This window comes from Terrapene carolina, unplaced genomic scaffold (assembly GCF_002925995.2).
Source record: "Terrapene carolina triunguis isolate 2854851 unplaced genomic scaffold, T_m_triunguis-2.0 Scaffold171, whole genome shotgun sequence".
NCBI classification, from domain to species: Eukaryota; Metazoa; Chordata; order Testudines; family Emydidae; genus Terrapene; species Terrapene triunguis.
Genome location: NW_020664522.1, coordinates 2563375 through 2588048, shown reverse-complemented (window position 1 = coordinate 2588048; position 24674 = coordinate 2563375). Strand labels below are relative to the sequence as shown.

At 46.9% G+C, this 24674-nt stretch overlaps 1 protein-coding gene across 1 annotated transcript in view; it reads right to left on the bottom strand.

Moving 5' to 3' along the window:
• BRSK2 (BR serine/threonine kinase 2) overlaps positions 1 to 24674 on the bottom strand; it is a 453700-nt gene that overhangs the window by 117483 nt on the left and 311543 nt on the right. The window contains exon 3 of the mRNA XM_026653919.1: positions 22830 to 22915. Coding sequence (XP_026509704.1) covers positions 22830 to 22915 — 86 coding nt within the window. The remainder of the gene's footprint in view (positions 1 to 22829; positions 22916 to 24674) is intronic.

Below are 24674 nucleotides of genomic sequence, written 5' to 3'. Positions count from 1 at the left end.
TTCATCAACTTCGTCTTATTAAAAATACTTAGCCACAGTGCACCAACGTGCCGTATGATAAATAAAACTAATGGAAATACAGGGTGCATTTACAAAGGTATTTATTTTTGTTTACCACCCAGAAGCACCAGATATAATAATGGAAACAAATGGGGGAAACATCTGAAAAAGATTTGTGCCTGAGATGAGTTGAAGAACAAGAAAGAAGCATGGAGACAGTGTATTCTGATCTGACAGATCCCCTCATGTGACAGGAGCAAGGAGGGTGACAAACACATTCCCAAATGGTTAAGTGTAAGAAATAAATGCTGCAAGGATCATTCTACAAGTGCAGCATGGTTAATGTTATATCCAGAAATTCTTAGTTCCAATTTGCTGCTGTACCAGGAAGAGTCACCAACCAACCAACCAACCAGCACATTGCGGTCCTGGTCCATGACTAGGGTTCTGAGGCACTACAATAATACATAAAATAATAAATAATTATTATTTTCCAAGTGTTGCAAGTTGGTTGCACCATTGTTAATTATTTTGATTAGTGCACTACAGCTTAGATGGTCCATGCTGTACATATCATAGAATCATAGAATATCAAGGTTGGAAGGGACCTCAGAAGGTCATCTAGTCCAACCCCCTGCTCAAAGCAGGACCAAACCCCAGACAGATTAATTTTACCCCAGTTCCCTAAATGGCCCCCTCAAGGATTGAACTCACAACCCTGGGTTTAGCAGGCCAATGCTCAAACCACTGAGCTATCCCAAAAGAGACTCCTATTCTCAAAAGCTTACAGTCTAGACAGAGAAGGAAGACAAAGGAAACAGTATTGTCCCTTTTTACAGATGGGGAACTGAGGAACGGAGAGACTTGGTGCTTGTCTCCACTTACGGGGGGATCCATGCTCGATCCACCGGGGGTCGATTTAGTGGGTCTAGTGAAGACCGGCTAAATTGACCACGGATCGCTCTCCCGTCGACTCCGGTACTCCACTGGAACGAGAAGCATAAGATAAGTCAACGGGAGAGTTTCTCCTGTCGACCCAGCGTGGTGTAGACACCACAAAAGGTTAACCTAAGGTACGTCGACTCCAGCTACATTATTCACGTAGCTGGAGTTGCGTAACTTAGGTCGACTGAGCCCCGTAGTGTAGACCTGCCCTCAGTGACTTTCCCTGAGTCAAACAGTGAGTCCACAAGACCAGTCATCAACTTGCTCTACAGCCCTCATTGACTTTAATAGAAAGCAGTGGCATTGGAAGCTTGCCTGGCTGTTTGCTGATTCAGGGAGCAGGTGAGCAACAGAATATATACAGCTTGTAAAAATGAACAAGGAAAGAGGGATTTTCCTGCCGTTCCTCCCCCCTTTTATCCTTTCCTGACCATGATATTACCTCATGTTACCATTTTGCTTCTGTAGCTGTTTCCAGAAACTAGTCTTGGCTATTGCTTTCCATTCATTGCACGGCCTGAGTTTCATGTAATATACAAAATGAAAAGCAGCAATTTTTAAAGGGTGTTTTTCAACCCTGCCTATGGTAAAACTGATGGTGTCAGTCAAAAGCTTCCCCCCGCGGAAACCTAGCTGTAAAAAACACACCATGCATCACTCTCTGAAAAGTCACTGCAGAGAAAACAGAGGCAAGAGACAGCCCCTAGGCAGTACGCCCGCATGCTGTGATAATCGCGACAGGGGAGTATGGAGCCACTCCGGGCAGAAAGACTCTGCCAGAACACTTAGCTCTCCCATCTTGAAAGCACTGTACAAATGTTAACTTATTTAATCCTCTCACTTTCCTTGCGAGAGACACTCTGTAAGGGTCATCACCCTCATTTTACAGACAGGGGAGTGAGGCACAGTGAATTGCCCAAGGTTACATGGCAAGTTGGTCTCAGAGCTGGGATTAGAACTCAAGATTTCCTGTGCTCATGTTCACTAGACCACACTGCCCTGAACATCAATCACCCCTGTTCTCTAACTTTCACTGCTGTGATTATGGTGACTGCAGCGCTGGCCTCTCCTTTTTGATACATGAGTCCATCTGGAACAAGTGGATTTGGACATAGGCTGCAGCTGCCAGGCTTCCACAACTCCAATTTGCAGCGTGCACACACAGTTTAAAAAAAGTATGAAACATTTCCTCTATTGGGTGAATTCTTAAATACGGGGCAGATTCCTGAAGAGGCAAGGCCATAGTTTCAGAATGCCAGCACCATGCATGCCCAGAATTTCTTTATCCCTCTTCCGTGAGCCAATACATGAAATGAAAAATTTCAGGGAAAGCTTCAGAGACGAAGGAGACGAGACCCTGGTGTTTAAAGGAAAAGAAACTGAATGCTTAATAGGAGAAATGATTTCATCCATCAGAGAGAAGCAGAGAGATCATGTACAGCAGCCGAGTGATTCTTCCCAACATGTTTTATTAATTTTATCTATCCCCTTTGCCACTTTTCCATCTGTATCCTAGATTCATCACCCTTCCCAGTCAAAGCTAATAAGCTACTAACCTCACATGGCCTCTAGGTATCAGGTGAGAAGCCCGTGCAGCTCGTAAAAAGAACTAAGGCTAGACTTTTTTAAAAAAATCTCTGATAGAATGTTTAAGGCAACAAAACTGTATAAACCTTGCAACTGTTACAGGGATAACAGAAGTGTGGGGCAGAGGTGGCTGTAAGCCATCTTTGTGCTGCCCAGATTCTGCCTGTTCTAGGAGCTGTACAGCTCACAGCATGTTCTAACTTACAGCAGCCTCCCCATGACTACCTGTGGGCTGTTCTGCCGCCTAGAACAGACATAGCATAGAGCACAATACCCTCTCCTTTTCCTGGCCCCAACATGCCCCTATGCCAGGTGCTGTGAGGTGGGACAGCACAGGGCCTACACTGCTCCTGCACAGGGATATTTTCCTTGGGGCCAAGTTGGTCCTTCATGGCCCCTATATGCCACCAGGGGCTAGAACGTACTCCTACAAATGGAGAGAATAGGCCAGCTCCCTCTGGGATCTATCAGAAAATATTTGACAATCAGTAGCTAATGTGTTAAGGTCACATCAACTACCCTCACAAGGTGGTAGCTGGTCATTGGTACATATGATGCCACTATCAGCCCAGACGAATCTATCCACAAAAAACAGGAAACCATGGGAACCTGTGCTCCCAAACTCAAACCAAATCTTAACATTTGTGGCAGCTTGATGAAAATTTCGTCCATTTTTCCACCACCTTCCCCTTCCGCCCCACTCCATTTTCAGGCAATTCCAAGCCTAAATGAAACCATGAGGCACTGCTAATCTCATGATAGCCCAGTCCCGCCAACATTCTGTACCATCTTTTCAGACCACAGAGGTTAGGAAAAGTTGTGGTGAGGTCTGCAGAAGCAGCCCAGCTTGCAGTTACCAGGTGATAGTGAATGCTCAGTGAAGTTTCAGCATCATGCTGAGAACAGCACAGTTGTGGGCCTGCTCCACCAAGTTTGGATTCTGAGCCATCTTTTCCTTCAGTTCTGTAGATCTTGGCTCAGTTTCATTTCCGTTGGTGGAAAATTTACTACTAATTCATGAGCTTGCTTTTCATTTTCACCTGCAAACCCCAGCTGCTGGGCCAGACTCTGTCTGGCTCTTCCATGCGGGCACTGCGTGGGGAAGGGAGCAAGGAGCCTCCTCCCACCTTGTGCAGCACATGAAAGGGCAGGAGTGAGAACTGAAGTCCCTGTGCTCAAAGAGGAGGAGAGTAGGCAAAGCCATGACTCCACTCCTGTACTTGCTGGCTGGCTGCAAGGAAAGAGAAGTGTGCTGCACCCCATAAATGGCTGTATGTGCTCCTGCTGCACACTGGGGAGCTCTGGGAGAATGTCTTTGGGTGCTCCCTCTGGGGCAGGGCAGCTCTGTGCCACCCCAAGGCAGAGGTGTGCTTAAATTATCTTAAACAATCTAGCCCGGAGTGATTTATGGAAGCACAACTCTTATAGAAAGGCAGACTGGCCCAGGAAGAACTAAATCCGTGCATCACCAGGTACCAAGGGCACAATAGCTAAGGAGGTCATCCCAGTCCTGATGATTATAGAGAATGACAGGTTGTTTGCTAACCCTTAGCAGGCATGGCCAGGAATAACACATACATGCCACCTAAGTGTCCCCACAGCAGCTCAGCATTACGTCTTGGTAATGGATATGCAATTCATGTTTTTCCAGCCCTATAGATCCACACAATTTATGATACATCTGCCCTTATACAAATGAGATCCTTCGGGGCAACACATACATTTATTGAAGTAAATTGAGATCTTTGGATGAAAGATTATAAATACAAAATAACAACTGAATTTATAATACTTAATAACAATACTTTGCACTTCTATGTCACCTTTCATCAAAGGATCTCAATGCACCTTACAAGCGTTTATAATGAGAGCCTTGCCACTCCCCTGTGAATTAGGGAGATTTTATTATCCTCATTTTACATAGGGTGAAACTGAAGAACGGAGAGGGTGTAACTTGTCCAAGGGCTCATAGCAAGTCAGCACAATAGTTGGGAGCAGAACTTCTGACTCACAGACTCATGCTCCAATACTGTATATCATCTCTCATCCCAAAGAATTTGAAAGCACTTTTCAGATGAATGTCCAAACTATAACGTATTATATTAAAATGATTATTGAAGTGCCTACGGCTGTTGCAGCTAGGCCTCTGATGAATAGTAAACATTTTTAAAGAATAAATTAAATAGAACATCCCAAATGGACAAATAAAGAATAAACCAAAGTCATTTGGCCAGGAAAAAAATCAAACAGGTTCTTCTTCCCCCTGCCACCGCCACTAAAAATACAAATCAGGCCTGGTCTATGCTGCGGGGAAATTGATCTAACGCAACTTCGGCTACATCAATGTACTTAGATCTACTTGCCACGGTGTCTTCACTGCGGTAAGTCGACAGCTGACGCTCTCCCGTCGACTCCGCCTGTGCCTCTCGCCCTGGTGGAGTACCGGAATTGATGGGAGAGTGCTCGGCGGTCGATTTATCACATCTAGACTAGACGTGATAAATAGGCCCCCCAGCTGGATCGATCGCTGCCCATCGATCCAGCGGGAAATGTAGGCAGCCCCCAGTTAAAAGCCAGGCCAAATGGAAATGTCTTGCACAAACTAAGTCTTGGGCTTTGATGGACTGCTAAGAAGAGTGAATGCATAAGACAGAGACCTTTGAGCCTGGGGAGTTTAAGCTGATACCATGCCACCACAGTGTACAAGATGAGATGGTCTCTCATTAAACTGAGTTCCAGACCATCAGTGCTTTAGAGATTATTACCAACACCTTGAGCTGCAGAGGGAACTGAACAGGAAGCTAGTGCAGACATGAGACAGTTGTGTGATGAACTAGCCAGAGCTTCTGGGTATACTTCAAAGTTAGTCCTTGCACCGTCCACTTGCAAGAGGAATGATAGCTGATTCCTGACTAGCTGTTGGCAATGGAAGGCAAATTGGACTATCTAGGGACATTAATGGTTCTGCAAACCATTTTAACAAAGGCTAGAATTCGCCTTCAATAGATGATGCAGATACTGTATCTCTCTATTCCCCTTCTTTTCTCACTCCTCCGAAAACCTCTCACTGCCAAAGTCTAAGAGTTGTAGCCAGTTCATTTTCAGGCAGATCACTGTCTTGATCAGGCCCTGGCAGAATAATACTACATATTAATACTGTCTGGATTTGAAGAGAAGGCGATCTAGAAGGCATTAATACACTACTCAAGTGAGTAACTTCTGTGGTAAAATGTAGAAGCAACACTATACAACATATTTTAGGAAAGGAAAAGTAACTGCTCCTGCTGAAACTACAAGCGGCGGCCAGCACATCCCTTGGCCCGCGCTGCTTCCCGCAGCCCCCATTGGCCTGGAATGGTGAACCGCGGCCAGTGGGAGCCGCGATCGGCCGAACCTGCGGATGCGGCAGGTAAACAAACCGGCCCGGCCCGCCAGGGGGCTTACCCTGGCAGGCGCGTGCCAAAGGTTGCCGATCCCTGATCTATGTACTGACCAGGCCTGGTCCTAATTAGCTTTTGAGATTTTTATTAAATGGTACTGAAAAAAAAAATCCCACCTCACTTAAACCTTGGCAGGCAGATGGTTCGTCTGTGCATGCCTCAATCTGTGACTCACAGGGCGAGGTCCTATGGCCTGTGCTCTACGAGATCAGACTAGATGATCATAATAGTCCGTCCTGGCTTTAAAAAATCTATGACTTGATATCTGTACTCCACTGTGAGGCAAAGACCTCTGAATAGAAGCAAAGAACAACTTTCAAGATGCAGAAACTTAGCACAGCTTCTACTGGTTCAAATAGGCAAGGCTTTGCGCTTATCTGGTAGAGCTGATGCCCACGGACTACGAAGATCTTGGTTTAAGATTTGGCAGTATCAGGGCCGGCTCCAGGCACCAGCCCACCAAGCTGGTGCTTGGGGCGGCACCTGGAGGGGGGCGGCGCGGCGCTCCGGCCCGAGAGCGGGGCCACGACTGGGCTCGCCGCCCTCCCCGGCGCTCTGGCCGCCGGGAAGAGCGGAGCCCCGGCGGGGCTCGCCGTCCTCCCCTGCGGTGGGGGGGCGGGGGGGCACGGCGGGAGGCTTTTTTGCCTGGGGCGGCAAAAAAGCCAGAGTCGGCCCTGGGCAGCATGGTGGTAATGTTCAGCCCTGAGGCAGGACACTTCAATGATTAATTAAATCTGCTCTGCAATCTGGCCCCCTTGACTTCTACCTTAATATTTGGCTATTATAAGAGACTGATGAGAAGAATGCTAAGACCAAGGAACGCAGCACAGACAATGGACACTCTAGACTTGACACAGATGCACAGTTAGACCAACATACCCAGTCTACGTGGTCAGAGGCTTGAGTCAAATAGTAATTCAACATATAAGAACAGAAACAACCCTACGCCCTCGCCTACCCCAAGTCCACCAGTACCCACACCTCTTAAAACTTCCTGATGGTACCATACGCTTAGGCCACATGAATACCCACTGACAGTCTGTGTGAAAATGTTGGTTGCATCAGGACTACCATGTGCCAGGCATATTCAGCAATCCCAGCAAAAGTCCAAGCAACCAGAAAATAGCAGCCACCCCTCCCACAAATTCCCAGCACGTTGCTCATTAGAAACTAACCATTCCTCCCAAACAACTCGACCGAGAGCTAGAAAACTCATTACATTTCAAAGCTACTGTGCATGGGTGAGGGACTGGTCCCAAATGCCAGGTCTCCAGAGACATGCTTGCAGCAAAACGCAGGCTTAAAGATTTCTTCTGTAGGCCATCACTCTCTTTGCAAAAAGTTCTACTCCCTACAACTCAGCAGGAGGAGGGTTAAAAACTGCCCAGCCTGGACTGACATATTGTAATTCTTTGATGGCTTTTTTGCTGTGCCGTTTTCTATTGATTAAATAATCTCTATCAGATATTAAGCCCCTTGTTATTGGCGCAGCCTATAAATTATTCAGGAGCTATATAAATTCTTATGGCGGGCATGAATTTTTAAACCCTAATTTGGTGCAGAGCCAGGAGCTCTTTATTTCCCCCCGCCCCCACACACACACAAGAAAATGTTTGCACTTGTGATTTTTTCTTAAAGGACCAATTTTAACCATAAGCTGCTTGTTTGAAGGGACTTTTTTGTGTGGTTGCTAATTATGTTTGGAACAGAGGGATGGGAGGGGGAGGGGGAGAGGTGGGTTATGCCTGTGTGCTGCTCCTACCTTTGATTTATTGGGGATGAAAGGTGTTTCGAGGGCTGCCGTGGCTGCTATTTACGGTGTGTAGTTGTGCATGCCAAAGCACCGCAGTAGTCTCCTACACGGGCGCGTGATGTGGAACACATCCGGCCGGAGGGATGCTCACTACGGGCTGGGCAAGGCTGAGATGACACCCATTAGCTAGCACACTGTCCTCTGTTGCATATCTGTCATTGGCTGATCTGGAACCCTGAAACCACCCCTAGTTCCTATTCTTGAGAGCTTGGTGCCATTTTGTTTACAGGCTTATGTCTCTCTTTGACCCTCACCCACACCATGGAGCTGCTGTCACAGGGACCTGTGTCCAACTTGCTTTCTGGGAAGCAAAGAGTTAACCCCTTGCTGAGCCCCATGACGATGCACATGGCAGAGCTGAGGGCCCAGTTAGGCTCTCAGGTGGAATATTGGACCCTCTATCAAAACAAATCAGCAACAAAGGGGCAAAAATTGTTGGGTAAGTGTAGCTCCCCTGATTGAAGTTGTAACCCAGGCTGGGGTTTTCCTGTTTGCCTTCTAGTCAGGTGAACTGGTTTTGGGTCTCTCTTGCTGCACTTGAAAACCCCAAGAATAAAAGCTCAAGACCCTCTTTGCTGAGCCCAATGCTCTCCCCCCCAACATGACCCAGATGCACTCTGTTTACACCTGCACTCTTTCTTCTGAAATCCATGAAGGGTTTTCTCACGTGGGTCTAATTTCAGAAGCTCGGGCTACCAATAAAAAAAAGACAAACAGTGCCACTCCTCTCTCACATCCTCTTTCACCTCAGCATCAGTTTTCAACAGAAATAATCATAATTAAAAGAAAAACAATCAGGAGAGGGCTGGCAACATGAATGCCTCTGCAGACACTGCTGGAACGGCGGCTCTTTGACTCCCGCTGCCAATAGATCCTGCACCTGCCAGACTTGTGAGTTGTGCATGGGCAGGAGGGGGTATTCGGTTTTCGTTAATTGGCTCAATGTGTAGCATTCTTATCGCTGCAGTCAGAAGGTTATGGGTTTTAAGTCCTGCAATGAGATTTGGGCTCGTGCCCAGTAGTGACATTGCCCTGCAGGATGGAGGAATGGCTTCTGTTGCATCTGGAGGGGGAGTTAAAGAACAAATGGCTCTTTTCAAAGGCGTAGGGAATAACCCCAGTGGTCTGTCCAGTATGCTCCCTATCAGTTAAAATGGGTTCTTGTATGGCATGCTTGGACTGGTTTGGATGAAATAATCAAACCTGAGCTGAGAACGGGAATTGAGTCTGAAATGTAAAGGTTAAGGAATGTTTAAAAAAAAAAAAAAGATATGTCCCTCTATCTTACCAGGTTTCATAGGAAATTCCCACGAGACAACCTGATTCTGTGAGAGAGACCCAAACCCTGGAGGTTCATCCACCACCAGCTGCAATAGCACTTTGCAGTGATGTGGCATCTTTTATTTGGAGAGCTGGAGGGGCCAAGTTTTCACATGATTTCAGTGTATTTGGTGCTGCGCAGTTCTGGAAATCTGACCATGTGTGTCACAACTGGAGCTGCTGGGTACTCAGCATTTTTGAGAACCTGGCCCTTACTTAGGTGCCCAATGGGAGCTAAGCTCTCCCCAAAATGTGGGCCGAACTGTAGAGGTTGTGTACTTGAAAACCTGAGCTCATGGCCTCTAAAATGGTGAGTGAATAATAGCCTCCCTCCCCCACTTCAAAGAAGAGGAAACAGTGCCCAAAAGTCATCTGACTTGGTCAAGGTCAAGCCATGATTCAATGTCAGAGTCAAGAATAGAAACCAGGTATCCTGACTTCCAGACCTGTGCTCTGTTTCCGGACACATAATGGCTACTGAATTCTCCTGCACAGTCAGTGCATGATCGGTATAGCTCAAGGTTTTTGGGAAGCCCTTTGAGACACACTGAATAAAGACCACACTTTTTGACCACAAATTCTATTCTCCATGACTTACTCACGGTGTGTTTGCTTTGCATTATGGTCACATCAGGTGAACCTCACTATCAAGTGCTCTATAATACTTTTGTCTCTTGCTGCCTAATTGTGGGGTGTCTGGGAGTGCTGTGGAAGCAGGATGCTTATCCTGAGGTGTGGTGATGTGTCTAACTGTGATTGTCCCACTGAATGGTCAACCACAGCAGTCAACAGGCTGAAGGCATTGAATCAAATCCTCCTTAGCCAAAAGGATAATGGCTGTGAGGTGGGGACATCTTCCTATACTTTTACATCATGCACATCACCATGGTATCTGCCTCGGCATTGGCCTGGGGTGGAGATTTGTAAATTGGCAACTATGGAGTGATATGGTCCTTAAGGTTTTGGCTAGAACACAGAGAGCATTTGGAAAGAATCACTGTTAGTTGCCATTATTAGGTCTACAAGGAGATGGGGAGCTAATTAATGTATGTCCTGTGACTAGCCTTCATGAGCTACAAGATTGTTTAAAAAATAGCCACAGGGAAGGAGTGAGAGTGAAAGTAGAAGTCAGAGTGTGGCCCTGTATGTACTGTCATCAGCCTGCCTGTATAGAGAAGCATGTTAGCATTCATGGTGGTGCTTAAACATAGTTCTGGCTAGACAGGTGCTAACCCAACATCCAGACTCAATGCAAACAAGACCAAAGAGATAGATAGGTAAAATAGCTAGACAGACAGTGCCCCCTTGAAAGGGTCCTGTTGTTAAGTTCTGTCAGGTGGAGTTCCTTTGGAAATGGGATTATAACGCACATTCTGGGCTAAATGGTGGCACTGGGTTTGCTATTCTAAGAGCTCCTTGAATAGCAGGTTAATTGCTTTTGCAAGGTCTGCAGGAAAGCCCAGACCTATTGAATAATAAGATGCATATCAGTGACTTAAAATATGTTTTTAAATTGCTCCCTAGTAAAATATGCACTGGCCACTTCCACAGATGAAGGGCAGCATGTTTTTTGCTTCCCCTTATTTAACACACAACAGGTTTTTAACAAGAAACCATTCCCCAGCTCACAGTGGTAGTGCTATGAATGGTGTGTACACATCTCCCTTCTAGCTGCATGCTATTCACACCATTTCTCTCCAGGGCCAATTCATGTGGGAAGGGAACTTCTTTATATACAGTAAGAGGGGGCAAAAAAATCTGCTTTCAGATTTCTAAAGGGGTTAGTGTATATGTGGATATCCTTCATGTAACTGTACACCAGGGGTAGGCAACCTATGGCACGCGAGCTGGTTTTCAGTGGCACTCACACTGCCTGGGTCCTGACCACCAGTCCAGGGGCTCTGCATTTTAATTTAATTTTAAATGAAGTTTCTTAAACATTTTAAAAACCTTATTTACTTTACATACAACAATAGTTTAGTTATATATTATAGACTTATAGAAAGAGACCTTCTAAAAACGTTAAAATGTATGACTGGCACACGAAACCTTAAATTAGAGTGAATAAATGAAGACTCGGCACACCACTTCTGAAAGGTTGCCTACCCCTGCTGTACACTGTGCGTACATGTACACTAGACAGAGAATACTGCATAAGCAACTACAAGCTATGAAAGGAATAGGCAGGCAACTGTGAATTATGAGGCTGCAATCCCATCGCAGGGTGCTGATGGTGTTATAAACCACGAGGGTGAAATACAAGTCAACAGAAAACCCCAGGTAGAAATATAGCCCATATATTTCCACACAACTTATTTATTTTATATGATACATAGACCCACGCTCTGGACCCAGGTTTTCCACACACTTTGACTTGCCACCACCCCTCCTCAGTGTTCCCTGCTTTTCCCCTCTAGATCCCATGGAAAACTTCTGTTGTTGTCCTATCAGCAACAGGACTAAGTTTTGCTTTCACTACACCAGTCTGAGTGGTCTGTTTTGGAATTGGGTCCATGGCATTTAAAGATGACCTGCATATAGCCTGAGTGCCTGACACTCCCTCCAAGAACAAGTGGGATGAGAAGGGGCAGGGTATATGTGTGTGTGTGTGTTGGGTGGGGGGAGAGAGATGGGTACTAGCAAAGCTTGCTGGATGCTGTGTTTGGTAATGGGTTTACATAGCAAACTCCCCCACCCATTCAGAACAGGAGCTTCCAGAGGAACTGTGACTGAGAGGGGTGTCAGTGAGTTGTGATTCCTTTCTGGAGCTCCTTCCCGAGGCAGAGGGGAAACTCAGTTGGGACTCAGGAGAGCTGGGTTTAGTTCCCAGCTTTGCTACAGACTTCCTATGTGACCTTGGGCAAATCACTTAATTTCTCTGGTCTTGAATAGGACTAAAGGTTTTTTTTTAATGTTACGCATTTAAAAGATACGCTTTATCCTAGTCATAAGAAAACAGGAACTGCCAGAGTGGATCAGACTTGTGATCCATCTAGTCCAGTGGTCAGCACCAGAGGCGTCAGAGGAAGGTAGAAGAATCCCAAAGCAGGTAGATATGGGATAATCTGCTGTCTATGCGGATCTCATCCTGATTTCTCATAGTTACAAAATAACTTACACCCTGAATCATGATTTTATTTTTATCCCTTTCAAAACTCTTTGTTTGCACAAAGTGGTATACTTCAGGTTATTACATTTCTCTGTTTAAGTGTCCAATCCCTCTTTGAATCTTACTAAATTCTTGGCCTCAAAGACATTATGTGGGAATGAGCTCCATAGTCTAATTACATAATGAGTGAAACAGTATTTCCTTTGATCAGTTTTGAATTTGCTCCCTTTCAATTTCATCGTATGTCCCCTTTTTCTTGGATTATGAGAGAGGGAGAAGAGAAACTGCATGAGTACTATGCAAGGTACTTCAGATAAGGCTGCACTATCAGTTTATAGTAAGGCATATTATCTGTGTTATTCTCCATCCCATTCCTTATGCATCCTAACATCTTGTTTGCTTTTTTCCACAATAGCTGCACAACGAGCAGATATCCGCACCGAGCACTCCACAGTGATGCCCAGGTCCCTTTTCTGAGTTGATACAGTTAATTTAGAACACGACAAGGTGTGTGAGTAGTTCAAGCATTTCCCTCCAATGAGCATTACTTAGCACTTATCAACATTGAACTTCATTTGCCATGGTGTTGCCCATTCACCCAGCTTGCTTAGGTCTCTCTGAAGTTCCTCAGTCTTTTCTGGACTCAAAATGGACTCAACTAGCCTAAATAACTGAGCCATCTCCAATTGTTGCTACCTCATTGTTCATCCTCCATTCTAGATAGTTAATAACTATATTAAACAACACTGGATCGAGTCTAGACAAGGCCACTGTGCCTCAATTCCCCATCTGAAAAATGGGGATAATAATCTTCCCTTGCTCCCACCCTTTATCTGTTTTGTCTATTTAGATTATAAGCTGTTCAGGGCAGGGACTGTCTCTAATTATGTGTTTGTACAGCATCTAGCACAATATACCCTGATCTCTGCTGAGGGCTTTTGATGCTCCTGTAAAACAAATAAGAATCAATACTACTAAAAACAACTGGCAACAGTGCCCACTACTGTAGTGTTTTTATAGAGGGCGCTGTACACAGCGAGACACAGTGGAGCTGTGATTTTGCCCTAGGTACCTGGCACGATATTCTGCAGTCATACGGTTAAATAAGACAAATCATTGTGCTGGAAAGGAACTGAAAGCCTTAAGCCTTATAACCAGCTTTGTCTCTCTAAATATCCCAATTAAAAAAACCGAACCAGAGTAGATATGACTGCTACGCTAACACAGCTATGCTGCCGAATTTTTATTATTCTTTTTAAACTCATTTTCAGCACTAAACAAACTGTGGAAAAAGGATTTGATTCATAGCTGCATTAGGAATCTACTCAACCAAAGCCCCTTGTCACAAATTAAATCATAAACCAAAAGTCAAACATGATTTGTGAAATTAACATTTATCGAGGAAATACTCCCCGGCGCCGCGCTGCGATTAGTCTCTGGCATCTGAAATATCAACCATAATTCATAAGCTGCCTAAGAAACCGTGCCACCGCCACCGCTGTCAAGATGTCAGGTTTGATGGAAAGGCGCTGCGGCAACCAGAGAGCAATTTGTTGCTGATGGTGGGGGTCACAGTGCTTTATTATTTGTGCAAATAAAGTGCAAGTCACATCGGCACCCCTGTTCCCACCTATAATAAGTGCATACACGCACCCTCCCCACACACACTTGTACCCACCACGGACACTCTCTCCCTCTGCTCAATTCAACCCAAGGCCATGCCCAGTTCTAATTCTGAATAGTCAGATCTGGCACAGAACCCGCATTATACCATTTCTTTACAATTATATGACTAATAAGATTAATAATAATGAATAATCCCTTGCATTTCCACAGTGAGTGTGTTTCGCTGGAAGGACTCAACACATCTCTGAAGCAGGCATTATTAGTCCCATTTTAGAGACTGGGGAATTGAAGCACAGTGAGTCAGTCGCAAAGTCAGGATTAGAATCCAGGATTCACGGCCAAGATGTTCAAACTTGGTTTAGAGATTTGGGGTGCTTCCATTTTTGGGTGTCTAAATTGAGACGCCTTAAACGGGCCTGGTTTTTAGAGGCCAAGTGTTCACAGTTTCTGAAAATCATGCCCTTTTAATGTGTCTTAAATTGGGCACCAAAAGTTATTTTTGAAAATTTTGGCAAAGTTACTTGCCTGGTGCAGTCACAATGATTCTTCAAGATATGTGTCGCTATGAGTGCTCCACTGTAGGTGTGCTTGTGTCCCTGCATTGCTGATCAGAGAACTTTGCTACCTGTGTCTGTTAAGCCCACACATGTGCTGTCTCTCCTCATGCCCCATCACGAGGCCAGCCACCGCGTGTGGGCTAACCCCCTCAGTTCCTTCTCTACCACAGTCATTGGCAAGAGCTCAAAAGTAGAGAGGAGGAGGGTGGATTGTGATGCACCCATAGGGACACATGTCGAAGAGCCATTGTTACTGCACAAGGTGAGCAACGTCTTCTTCTTCGAGTAGTGTCCCTATGGGTGCTCCACTGTAGGTGGCTCCCGAGCAGTACCCACCACTGGAGGGCTGGGACTTTGGAGTTGGGTCAGTTACCATCTTCAGCTCCACAGTGCAGTCATCTGTATCAGAGGAGGAATCCCCAGTGATGGCATAATGTTCTGCGAAGGTGTGGACTGACGCCCATGTCACCGCTCTACAGATTTCTGAGATAGGGACATTCTTGAAGGCGGCGAGGGATGAGGAGATCGACCTTGTGGAGTGTGTATGAATAGTATCTGGAGGGGTCATATTGTGAACTTGGTAACACTGTCCAATGCAGTTCGAGACCCACTTGGAGAGTCTCTGGGCTGATATTGCTGAGCCCTTGGATCTTTCTGCAAGGGGAGGAAAAGCCTAGGGGACTTCCTGAAAACCTTCATCCTGTCCAGGTAGAAGGCCAGGGCTCTCCTGACATCTGGTGTGTGTAATATAGCCTCCCTGTTGTCTCGGTTGGGCTTGGGTAGAAGGTTGGAAGGTGAATCAATTGGTTCATGTGAAACAGGGAGGTTACCTTAGGGATGAATTTTGGATGTGGCCTGAGTGTAACCTTGTCCTAAAAGAATACCATGTAGAGGGGATGTGCCATCAGAGCGGCTATTTTCCTATTCTCCTAGCCGAGGTGATTGCTATCAGGAAGGCCGTTTTCATAGAGAGATATGTAAGCGAACAGGTGGCCATGGGTTCGAAGGCCTAGTCAGTCCTTTCAATGCAAGGTTTAGGTCCCACATGGGGTTAGGGTGTCAGGGTTGTGGGAAAAGATTTACTATACCCTGGAGGAATCTTTTAGTGGTTGGGTATGACAGCACTGAGTATCCCTCTACTGGCTGGTGGAAGGCTGCTGTGGCCACCAGGTGGATTCAGAGAGTTGAGAGATAGTCACGATCTTTTTAGGGTCAGTACATAGCCTAAGATCTGTGGAAAAGCCATGCATGTTGGGGAGATTTGTTGGGAAGTACACCAAATCTGGAACCTGGGCCATTTTTGCAGGTAAGTTCAGCGTGTTGAGGACTTTCTACTGTGTAGTTATATCTCTTGTACATCCCTCGAGTAGGAGTTCTCTAGGTGTTGGAACCATGAAACAGGCACGCCTTGAGGCAAAGAATCCCGAGGTTTGGATGTAGGGTGCGTCCTCTGTACTTCAAGAGGAGATACAGAGTGGATTGGAGAGAGATCGGTGGGCATATCGCGACCTGTGACAGGTAAGGGTACCAGGTCTGTCTCAGCCAAGTGGGAGTGATCAGTATGACGTGTGCTCCTTCTCTTTTTATTTCCAATAGGACTTTTGACAGTAGGGGAAAGGGAGGAAAGGCATAGAGGATGCCCCTATCCCAGGGAAGGTGGAAAGCATCGCCCAGGGAATGTTGTCCTACCCCTGCTCCGTAGTAGTAGTGTGAACATTTCCTGTTCAGTTCAGTGGCAAACAAGTCTGTGATCGGTGTCCCCCACCACCTGAACAGGTCGTGAAGTATTGCTGGGTTTGTCTCCCACTCATGGTCATGTGGGAATTTGTCACTGAGCCTGTCCACTATGGGGTTTTGTGTGCCCGGGAGGTAAGCTGCGGACAGTCCAATGTCGTGAGAGATACACCAGTTCCATAGTCTCATCATTTCCGCACAGAGGGAGGGCAACTTGGATCTCCCTGGTCGATTTATGTAGTACACCTCTACCCCGATATAATGCGACCCGATATAACATGAATTCGGATATAACGTGGTAAAGCAGCGCTCCGGGGCGGTGGGGCGGCGCACTCCGGCGGATCAAAGCAAGTTCAATATAACGCAGTTTCACCTATAACGCGGTAAGATTTTTTGGCTCCCAAGGACAGCATTATATTGGGGTAGAGGTGTACATACATGCTATGTTGCCTGTTAGCACTCACCTGTGTAATCCTTTGATCAGCGGAAGGAAATGAGCGCAGGCATTTCTGACTGCCCTGAGCTCGAGGAGGTTGATGTGAAAGAATATCTCCATGGATGACCACCTGCCTTGTATCATGAGGCTGTTTAGATGCGCGTCCCATCCTATGAGCAATGCATCAGTGGTGAGAAGCAACGATTGGAGGGGGAGGAGGTTGCGAGAAGAGGATCCCTTTGAAAACATTGGCTGAGTCCTTCCACCAGTCTAAGGAGTTTTTGATCCTTGTGGGTAGTGACGGGGTTTGTCTAGTGTGATTCTGGTCTGTAAACTGAGATGAACCACATCTGGAGGCATGGCATGTGAAGCCTTGCATGTGGTATTACCACTGTGTCTGCTGCCATATGCCCCAAGAGTTGGAGGCAGTGTCTGGCTGATATTTGCGAGTGGTTTTGAACGGTCTCAATGAGTATGGCCAAGGAGGGGAATCTGTGTTGAGGTAAGAGAGCTCTGGCCTGTAATGGGTGGAGGTCGGCGCCTTTGAATTCCAGATGTTGCACTGGAATGAGGGTTGTTTTCTGGGTGTTGATCTGTAGGCCCAGTTCTGGGAACAAATCTATTGCAGATTTGGTGATTCAGTGAGCCTCATGGAGAGGCTGGGCTCTGAAGAGGCAATCCTCCAGATGGGGTAAAACATGATCCTTTGGGAGCGCAAGTGTGTGGCCACTGCTGAGAGAACCTCGGAGAATACATCAGGATGGATTTTAGCCCAAAAGGGAGTACTCTGTACTGGTAGTGGTCTTGTCCTAGATAAATCTGAGAAATCATCTGTGAGATTGAGATATGGAAGTAGGCATCCTGAAGGTCGAGGGCTGAAAACCAGTCTCCCTGTTCCAATGCTGGAATGATCGTTGCAGAGTGATCATTTTGAATTTTTGAGACTTGACAAACTTGTTGAGTGCTCTAAGGTCTCGTATAGCTCTCCAATCTCCCTTCCTCTTGGGTATTAGGAAATAGCGAGAGTAGAACCCTTTGCCTCATAGATGTTGAGCAACTGGGTCTATGGCTCCTAGGTTGTCTCCTCAATTATCTCTTGTGACAGTAAACTCTCGTGAGAAGGATCTCGTGAGGGACAGGGAAAGGTGTTGTAGAGGGAGTAGGGAGGTAAAATGGATAGATCTGTAAGCCCCATCGGTCTGATGTTATATGTTCCCAGGTGCTGCAGAATGTTGCCAGATGGTAGCCAAATCAGCGGATAGCGGTGGTCAGCTGTAGGAGTGGTCTATTGACGCTTTGACCAACACATCAAAATTGGTGCTTGGAAGTGGATGGCTAGGATGTAGAAGATTGTGGGCCAGATGGTTTATGCCTCGGAAACTTAGTTTTCTTCCTCTGTGGCTCGTAGTAGCACTGAGTCAGGTATTGGGAGGTGCGTGGTTTGTGGTGAGGCTGCGGACTATATTTTCTCTTTTGTGCTGGCATGTAGATGCCCAGTGAGCAGAGAGTGGCCCTAGAATCCTTTAGTGTGTGAAGAGAGGCATCCATCTTCTCCGTGAAGAGCTTAGTGACTTCAAAGGGAAGGTCTTCAACATCAACTGCACCTCTTTCGGGCAACCTGACAGATATAGCCACCGCTGTGGAGATGGACCTGGCTGCTGTGTTGGCTGCATTGACAGCAGATTGTAGCACTATTTTGGTCACTAACTGTCCCTCTTGAATAATGGCTTTAAATTGGTCGTGGTGTGACTCAGGCAGCTGTTCAATAAAATTGTTCAGTTTTTAATAGTTTCTGTAGTCGTATTTCACTGATAGGGCTTGGTAATTGGCAATTCAAAACTGTAGCGTAGCCAAGGCCAAAAAGATCCAAACGCTTCCAGTCTCTATTGTAGGGAGTAGACCTCATCTGATGTTGATGGCCATGAGAGTTAATAGCATCCCTGTAGTGGGGCGGCTGCCCCACTCCCTGAGAGAGTGGGCTGCAGCAGGCCAGTGCGCCTGCACAGACAGGCAGCCAATTAGACAAGGGCTTATTGGGAGCCAATCGGGGCCCAGATTGGAGACAGCCAATCAGGGCCAGGCTCAGCCCTATAAAAAGGCTGCTCAGGGAGAGGAGAGGCAGTCTGTCCCAGGCCTTCGACAGGGGAAGGTCTGTCTCCAAAGGTGGGAGACTAGCACCTGGGACAGCGCTGGGCAGGCTCAGGGGAGCAGAAGGGAACTCCAGCTTGGTGTCTGCCAGGCTGCAGGCCTTGAGGGGAAGGGCCTAGCCGGTGTGAGGGGATGAAGGGGAAGCGGCCCAGGGATGTGGACAGACGGAGGGAGAGAAGGAGGGCAGGATGGCTGCCACTAGAGGGTCCCTGGGTTGGGACCCAGAGTAGTGGGCGGGCCTGGGTCCCCCCCTTCCCCCTTGCCTTACACCTGGCCGACGGGAGTGGCCGTCTTGAGCTGCACCAACCCCCTGCCAAGAGGGGTGTGACTTTGGGGGTGCAGTTGCCCACATTGGCCAGGGCACAGAGAGACAACTGATTGACCCCCCACCCCCGGAAGGGGGCGAGGATGGACTAAGGGGCACTGCCGGAGGGCAGTAGCTCGAAGAGGACGCCGCAAGTTGGGAGCAACGCGGGTCCACACGCCAACCGAGGGCAAGACGACAGATGGGACACCACCAGGAGGGAGTGCTCCGCTGGACTGAGCTAATTCCTGAGGGCGACCAGCGTGGGGGCTGGGTGGTGAGTCCCAACACTGTTACAATCCCCCATGATGGAATTGGGTGGAGGGTGGAGAAGAGGAATTCTGTCTCCCTTGGTGGGATATAATATTTTTTGTCCACCTGCTTGCAGGTAGATGCCACTGATCCTGGGGTGTGCCATATGGTTTTTGTGGGGTCCAGGAGAGCCTCATTAATAGTGAGCGCAATTTTTGAGGACAAGGATGAATGGAGTATATCAAGGAGTTTGTGGTGGATGCCCTTGACTTCTTTTAGTGGTATCTGAAGAGTGTCTGCCACTCTCTTCACTGGGTCCTGGAAGAAGCAAAAATCATCAGCCAGAGAAGGCGGTGGAGGCATAAAGGCCTCATCTGGGGAGGAGGAGGAGGATATGGTTACCTCTTCCTCAGTGCTGCCCTCTGGTTTCACCACGATTTCTTCTGCAGGTACAGAAACTCTGGATGCTGCAGCTGAAGGGGTGCGTCTCGGGAGTTCTCGAGTGGGGCTAGAAGCTCGAGAGGCATGGAGGCAATATGCAGCCCAAGGGTCCCAGTATGGCCACTGGAGTGGTGGTGGCATAGAGTCCAGCGGTGGTGCCCATGGTTGACCGTACCAAGATGGTGGTGTTGGGGCCATCTGAGGATATGCTTAGGGACTCTGCTGGTATTGGAAACCATAGGGAGCCTTGGAGGAGTACTGCAATACTGCCTCCTCTGGTTTGTTGTCCGAGTCTGCAAGAGCAGCGGAGCATGGCAGGGCAGGGCAGCGGGGAAGACTCCTGTGCCAGATGAAGGCTCAGGGCAGAGGTCTTGGTACTGAGAAGAGGAGACTCCGGTATGTCGGCTACACGGAGATCCTTCAGTGCCACTGGTGGTACCGGGAAGGACGGAGATCTAGCTCACACCGATCTCTCTGGTGCTGCATGGGGCGTTGATGATGGTATCAATGGAGTATTGCATTCCAGTAACATCATCTTAGAGGAGTGCTTACTCCTGTCCTTGTCCCTTGGTGCCACTGACTCGATACCTGTGCCCATCGGATCCGTGGGTGCATCACTGGCACCTGCCGGTGTAGATCTTCGTAAGCCTTGGGTACTGGGCTGGGATTGTCTTGGTGCCAGTGGTATCGAGGATACCGAGCACGCCGGAGATCATTTATGGCTAGCTCGGGGCTCACCGTGGGGACTTCTGAGAGGGCTCAGTGGCTGGTTTCTTCAATCCACAGCCTTTGGATGTTGAGGGCTGTGGGGAAGACTCATGTCTGCCAGGTGGCTCTTGGTGCAGGTCCGGAAAGGGTCGGAGGGCTGCCTTCATGAAGATGATCTTCTGTCTCAGCTCCCTGTTCTTACGAGACCAGGGCCTGAGTTGCTGGCAGAGACCACACTTTTGTGGAATGTGGCCTTCCCTGAGGCAGCAAATGCACTGGGAGTGCTTGTCAGTGACATGGATCACATCTCTGCAGGAGATGCACTTCTTGAAGCCCAATGAGCTGGGCATACCCTTTTGGGGGAAGGGTCCCCAATGAGAAAAAGTGGCAAAAAATAAAGTCTCTTTTTTAAAAATATTTTTTCTGGGAGAAAAATAAGAAAGAAGCAGAAAACTACAACTACAACTATGTACTAGGAGACTAACTGGCTACAGAAATGTAAAGCGAGAGTAATGGTTGTAACGGACTGCGAATAGCTCCGTCTCTAGCCAGGGGCAGTTGAGAAGGAACTGAGGAGGGTTAGCCTGCACTCACTGGCTAGCCTCATGGCAGGGCATGAGGAGAGACAGCAGATGTGCTGGCTTAACGGACACAGCTACGGAAGTTCTCGGATCAGCAGTGCAGGGACGCAAGCACACTACAGTAGAGCACCCATAGGGACACTATTTGCAGTAGAGCATGAATTCCATGCTCTAACCATTAAACAGCACCATCCTCCATGCCGTAAAAGAATCCCACTGTCCAGGAGGGGGTAACAATGCAACCTACTTCAGCAGTTATCTGCACACATGTGCAGAGATCATTTGTTGAAGGCATCTGTAACTAAGAGAAAAGAGATGCACGACTGTTAATGCCACAAAAATAATGATCTTTTAACCCCAACTCCACCCTGAACTGTTCAGCTTGGCTTTCGTTTTCCAGGCGTTTGTACATTGTATCAATCACCCAAACGCACGCAGCCCGTCAATGCACAGGTTGTAGATATAAGAAATAAAGGGTTCACACATGAAAGACTCTTTTTCACTCAGCCAATAGGAAGCCTGAGGTCTGATCCCAGCCCTCACTGAAATAAACTAAGAGTCTTCCCATTGACTTCAACAGGAGCAAGATTAGGTCCCTGCTTATCACCAGTAGCTCTTTTTCCTCAATTAAATCAGAATGCATTGGCTATAGAAATTCTATTCCTGTCTGTCATCCCACACTCCCTTTACTGCCCCACCCTTGCAAAGAAGGCTGGTTTGCCAGGACACTTGGGGCTACATCCTCAGCTGGTGCAATGGACTTCAATGGAATCATGCCCCCTTATACCAGAAGAGGATCTGGCCCACAGCATGTAGCTGAAGATACATGGGAACCAGCTCCACCCAGCACCTGTGACAAGCCATCTGGTGGCCATTGTTCACCACCCTGGGCAGGCTCTGTCCCAGAGGAGGATTCGGAATCCAAAAGAAATTACTGCCAGGTCTATTAAACTAACCCTTGAACGCCGAGGCCTCACTTCTTGGAATAGGAATTCATTGCTCCAGTAACAAGCTTGGTCGTATGGTCGATATGGGATTATTACATCCATTCAACACACATTCCTTGGTTCAGTGATTACACCCTTATACTGCTGTGACATTAAGGGGGGGTCACTGCTGGAACGTGATTTTCAAAAATAGTTTTAAACACTCTCCCCTTGCTTGCAATACCCTGTTAAAAACCTGGAAATCACATTTAACTCCCTTCTGGATTTGCCCTTTTCCATTTGGAAAACATTGATTTTTTTTTCTTAACTTGAGCCAAGATTAATGTGTCTTGTTTGTTTGACAACAATTTCAAACTATCTGGTACCTTGTCAAGCCAAAATAATTCGGTCTGTGGACCAATATCACTGATGGGTGTAGACAAGTAGGCCCTACAAAACAATAGCTATTATTGTTTGGACATTTTTCAGATTAAATTTCTTGGTGAGGGTTTAATTTAAAATATTTAGAACCTGGAGGATTTTATCCACCAGATTATAACAGTTTTGAGGCGGGTCTAATTTGGAGTCTACAAACCTGGATTTTGCCCCTCTATATCAGCTAAATATTACAGAAAAAGGCTTGTTTGTAATTTAATTTTTTTTTAAGATTGGAAAGGGGGGAAAACAGAAGAAAAGGGGGAATGAGGAAACCAAGTAAATGAAAACCATTCCCTCCTCAATCAAGTGCTGATAGCAGGCCACATGGGCTGCAAAGTTTAGAGTGACCTCACATCCTATTCTAGTCTCTTTGCACTGTTATGCTGTCTCCAAACATTTCTCCCCCCAAACTCCTTCCCTTCCATTTCCCTTCTGACTCCCTGGCAAAAGTCAATAATACCTACAAATATTTTTTATTTTCATAAACGTCATGCAGCTTTAAAACGTGGGGGTGTTCTATCAACTTCAGGATGGCTATTTCCCGCTCCACCTGGAAGAGAAAAGAGAAATAGAAGCGAAGGTTAGAAGGTTACATAAGAAATCATAACACACATTGTCCCCTCTTACCCATTTCCCACTCCTTCTGACCCTCCCTTTCATGCACCAACGAGCAAACAAGCAGAAGCTATAATAATAGCACTTAGCATTTATACTGCACTTTAGAAAACATTAATTCAGCCTCACCATCCCCTCCCCTATAAAAGTTGGTAAATAATACTATCCCTATTTCACTAATAGGGAAACTGAGGCAAAGGATTAAGTGGCATGCCCGATCGGACAGAGGTAGGCATTTGCAGAACCTGGCACAGAATGCAGGAGGTTCCTGGCTCACAGTCCTATGCTCATGCCAGGCCTCTCAAACAACAGAAGGTCTAACCCATCATCCCAACTCCAACTGACTTCAGTGGGCCTTGGATGGGCCCCATTGTGCTAGGCATTGTACATACACAAAGTAGGAGAGAGTCAGGGCCCACAGAGATTACAGTCTAAACAGAGAAGACAGTGGGAGAAAGGAAGTACTAGCATTTTACAGCAGGTGAAGTGAGACACAGAAAGAGCAAGGGATTTTCCCAGTGTTACACAAGAAGTCTATGGCAGACCCAGGAACTGACCACAGATTTCTGGAGACCCAGTCCAGTGTCTTAATCACAAAACCATCTTCTCTCTTAATCCTCGACCTATCCAAAACATGGCGACTCTGAGGACTTGTCTTCAATGCAGAGTTAACTGCAGTTATAAATCGAGCGTTGCCCCCAACTTGAGTCCTGACCACACACACAAACTTTAACTCAAATGTGATGGTGCTTTTAAATAGAGTTGGTTGGCCCCTTGGGAGTAAAAGCTGCAGCTCAAGTTAGCACAACTCATCAACAGCTAATACATTCACCCTGTGCTGCTAATACAATCACTCTGTGTTGCTCGATAGTTATATCGCAGTGTGACCGCTCTCACTCCAGATAGGCTAACTGACGAGGAGTTAATTAACCCACAGTGAGTGTTTGTGGTGAGTGTAGATAACTCTAGTTAACTCTGCCGTGAAGAGATAGCCTAAGGCAGGCAGTGTACAGGCAAAACCAGGCAATATATATAGGTGCAAGACCAGTTTTCAAAAGTCCACCAGGGCAGGATTAGCCAACCATCCAAAAGATGGATGGAATCTAGCTAGACTTCCTCCCCGCCCCCCCCCCCCCAAATACTGTAACTGGTTACCCTGCAGCCGTCATCTTCACAATCAAAACACACTGCAATGCTGTGCCAGAGCATCAATCCCCTAATAACCTGACAATCCCCCAGGAACTTCTCCCCACGTAGCTTTATTTCTTAGTGCCCCTTAACTTGCTGAGTATGTTCCTCCACCAACCATTAAGCACAGAACTTCTCCTCCTGACAGGCAGGTAGAGCTTTCTGCATGGCACTTTGGGAGCTGTAGTTCTCAAGCCTTAGTGATGAGGTCATGTCTCCCAGAGAGAAACCAGTGAAACTCTCAGCCTTTCTCACATTGGAAGAAAGGGTACATGTGCCCCTGGGACAGTCCCTTTCTGATTCTTTCAAGGTGTTTATTCTTCTCTGTAGAATCAGAAGCCACCTGATAGATCCACTTCCACACTTGTGATCTCAGGAAGTATCTATTTCATAGCTGGGGTGGGGGGAGATATATTAGCAGGCTGCAATGGAATCAATGACATTCCACAAGAGAGAGAGACACACACACACACACACACACACACACACACACACACACACACACA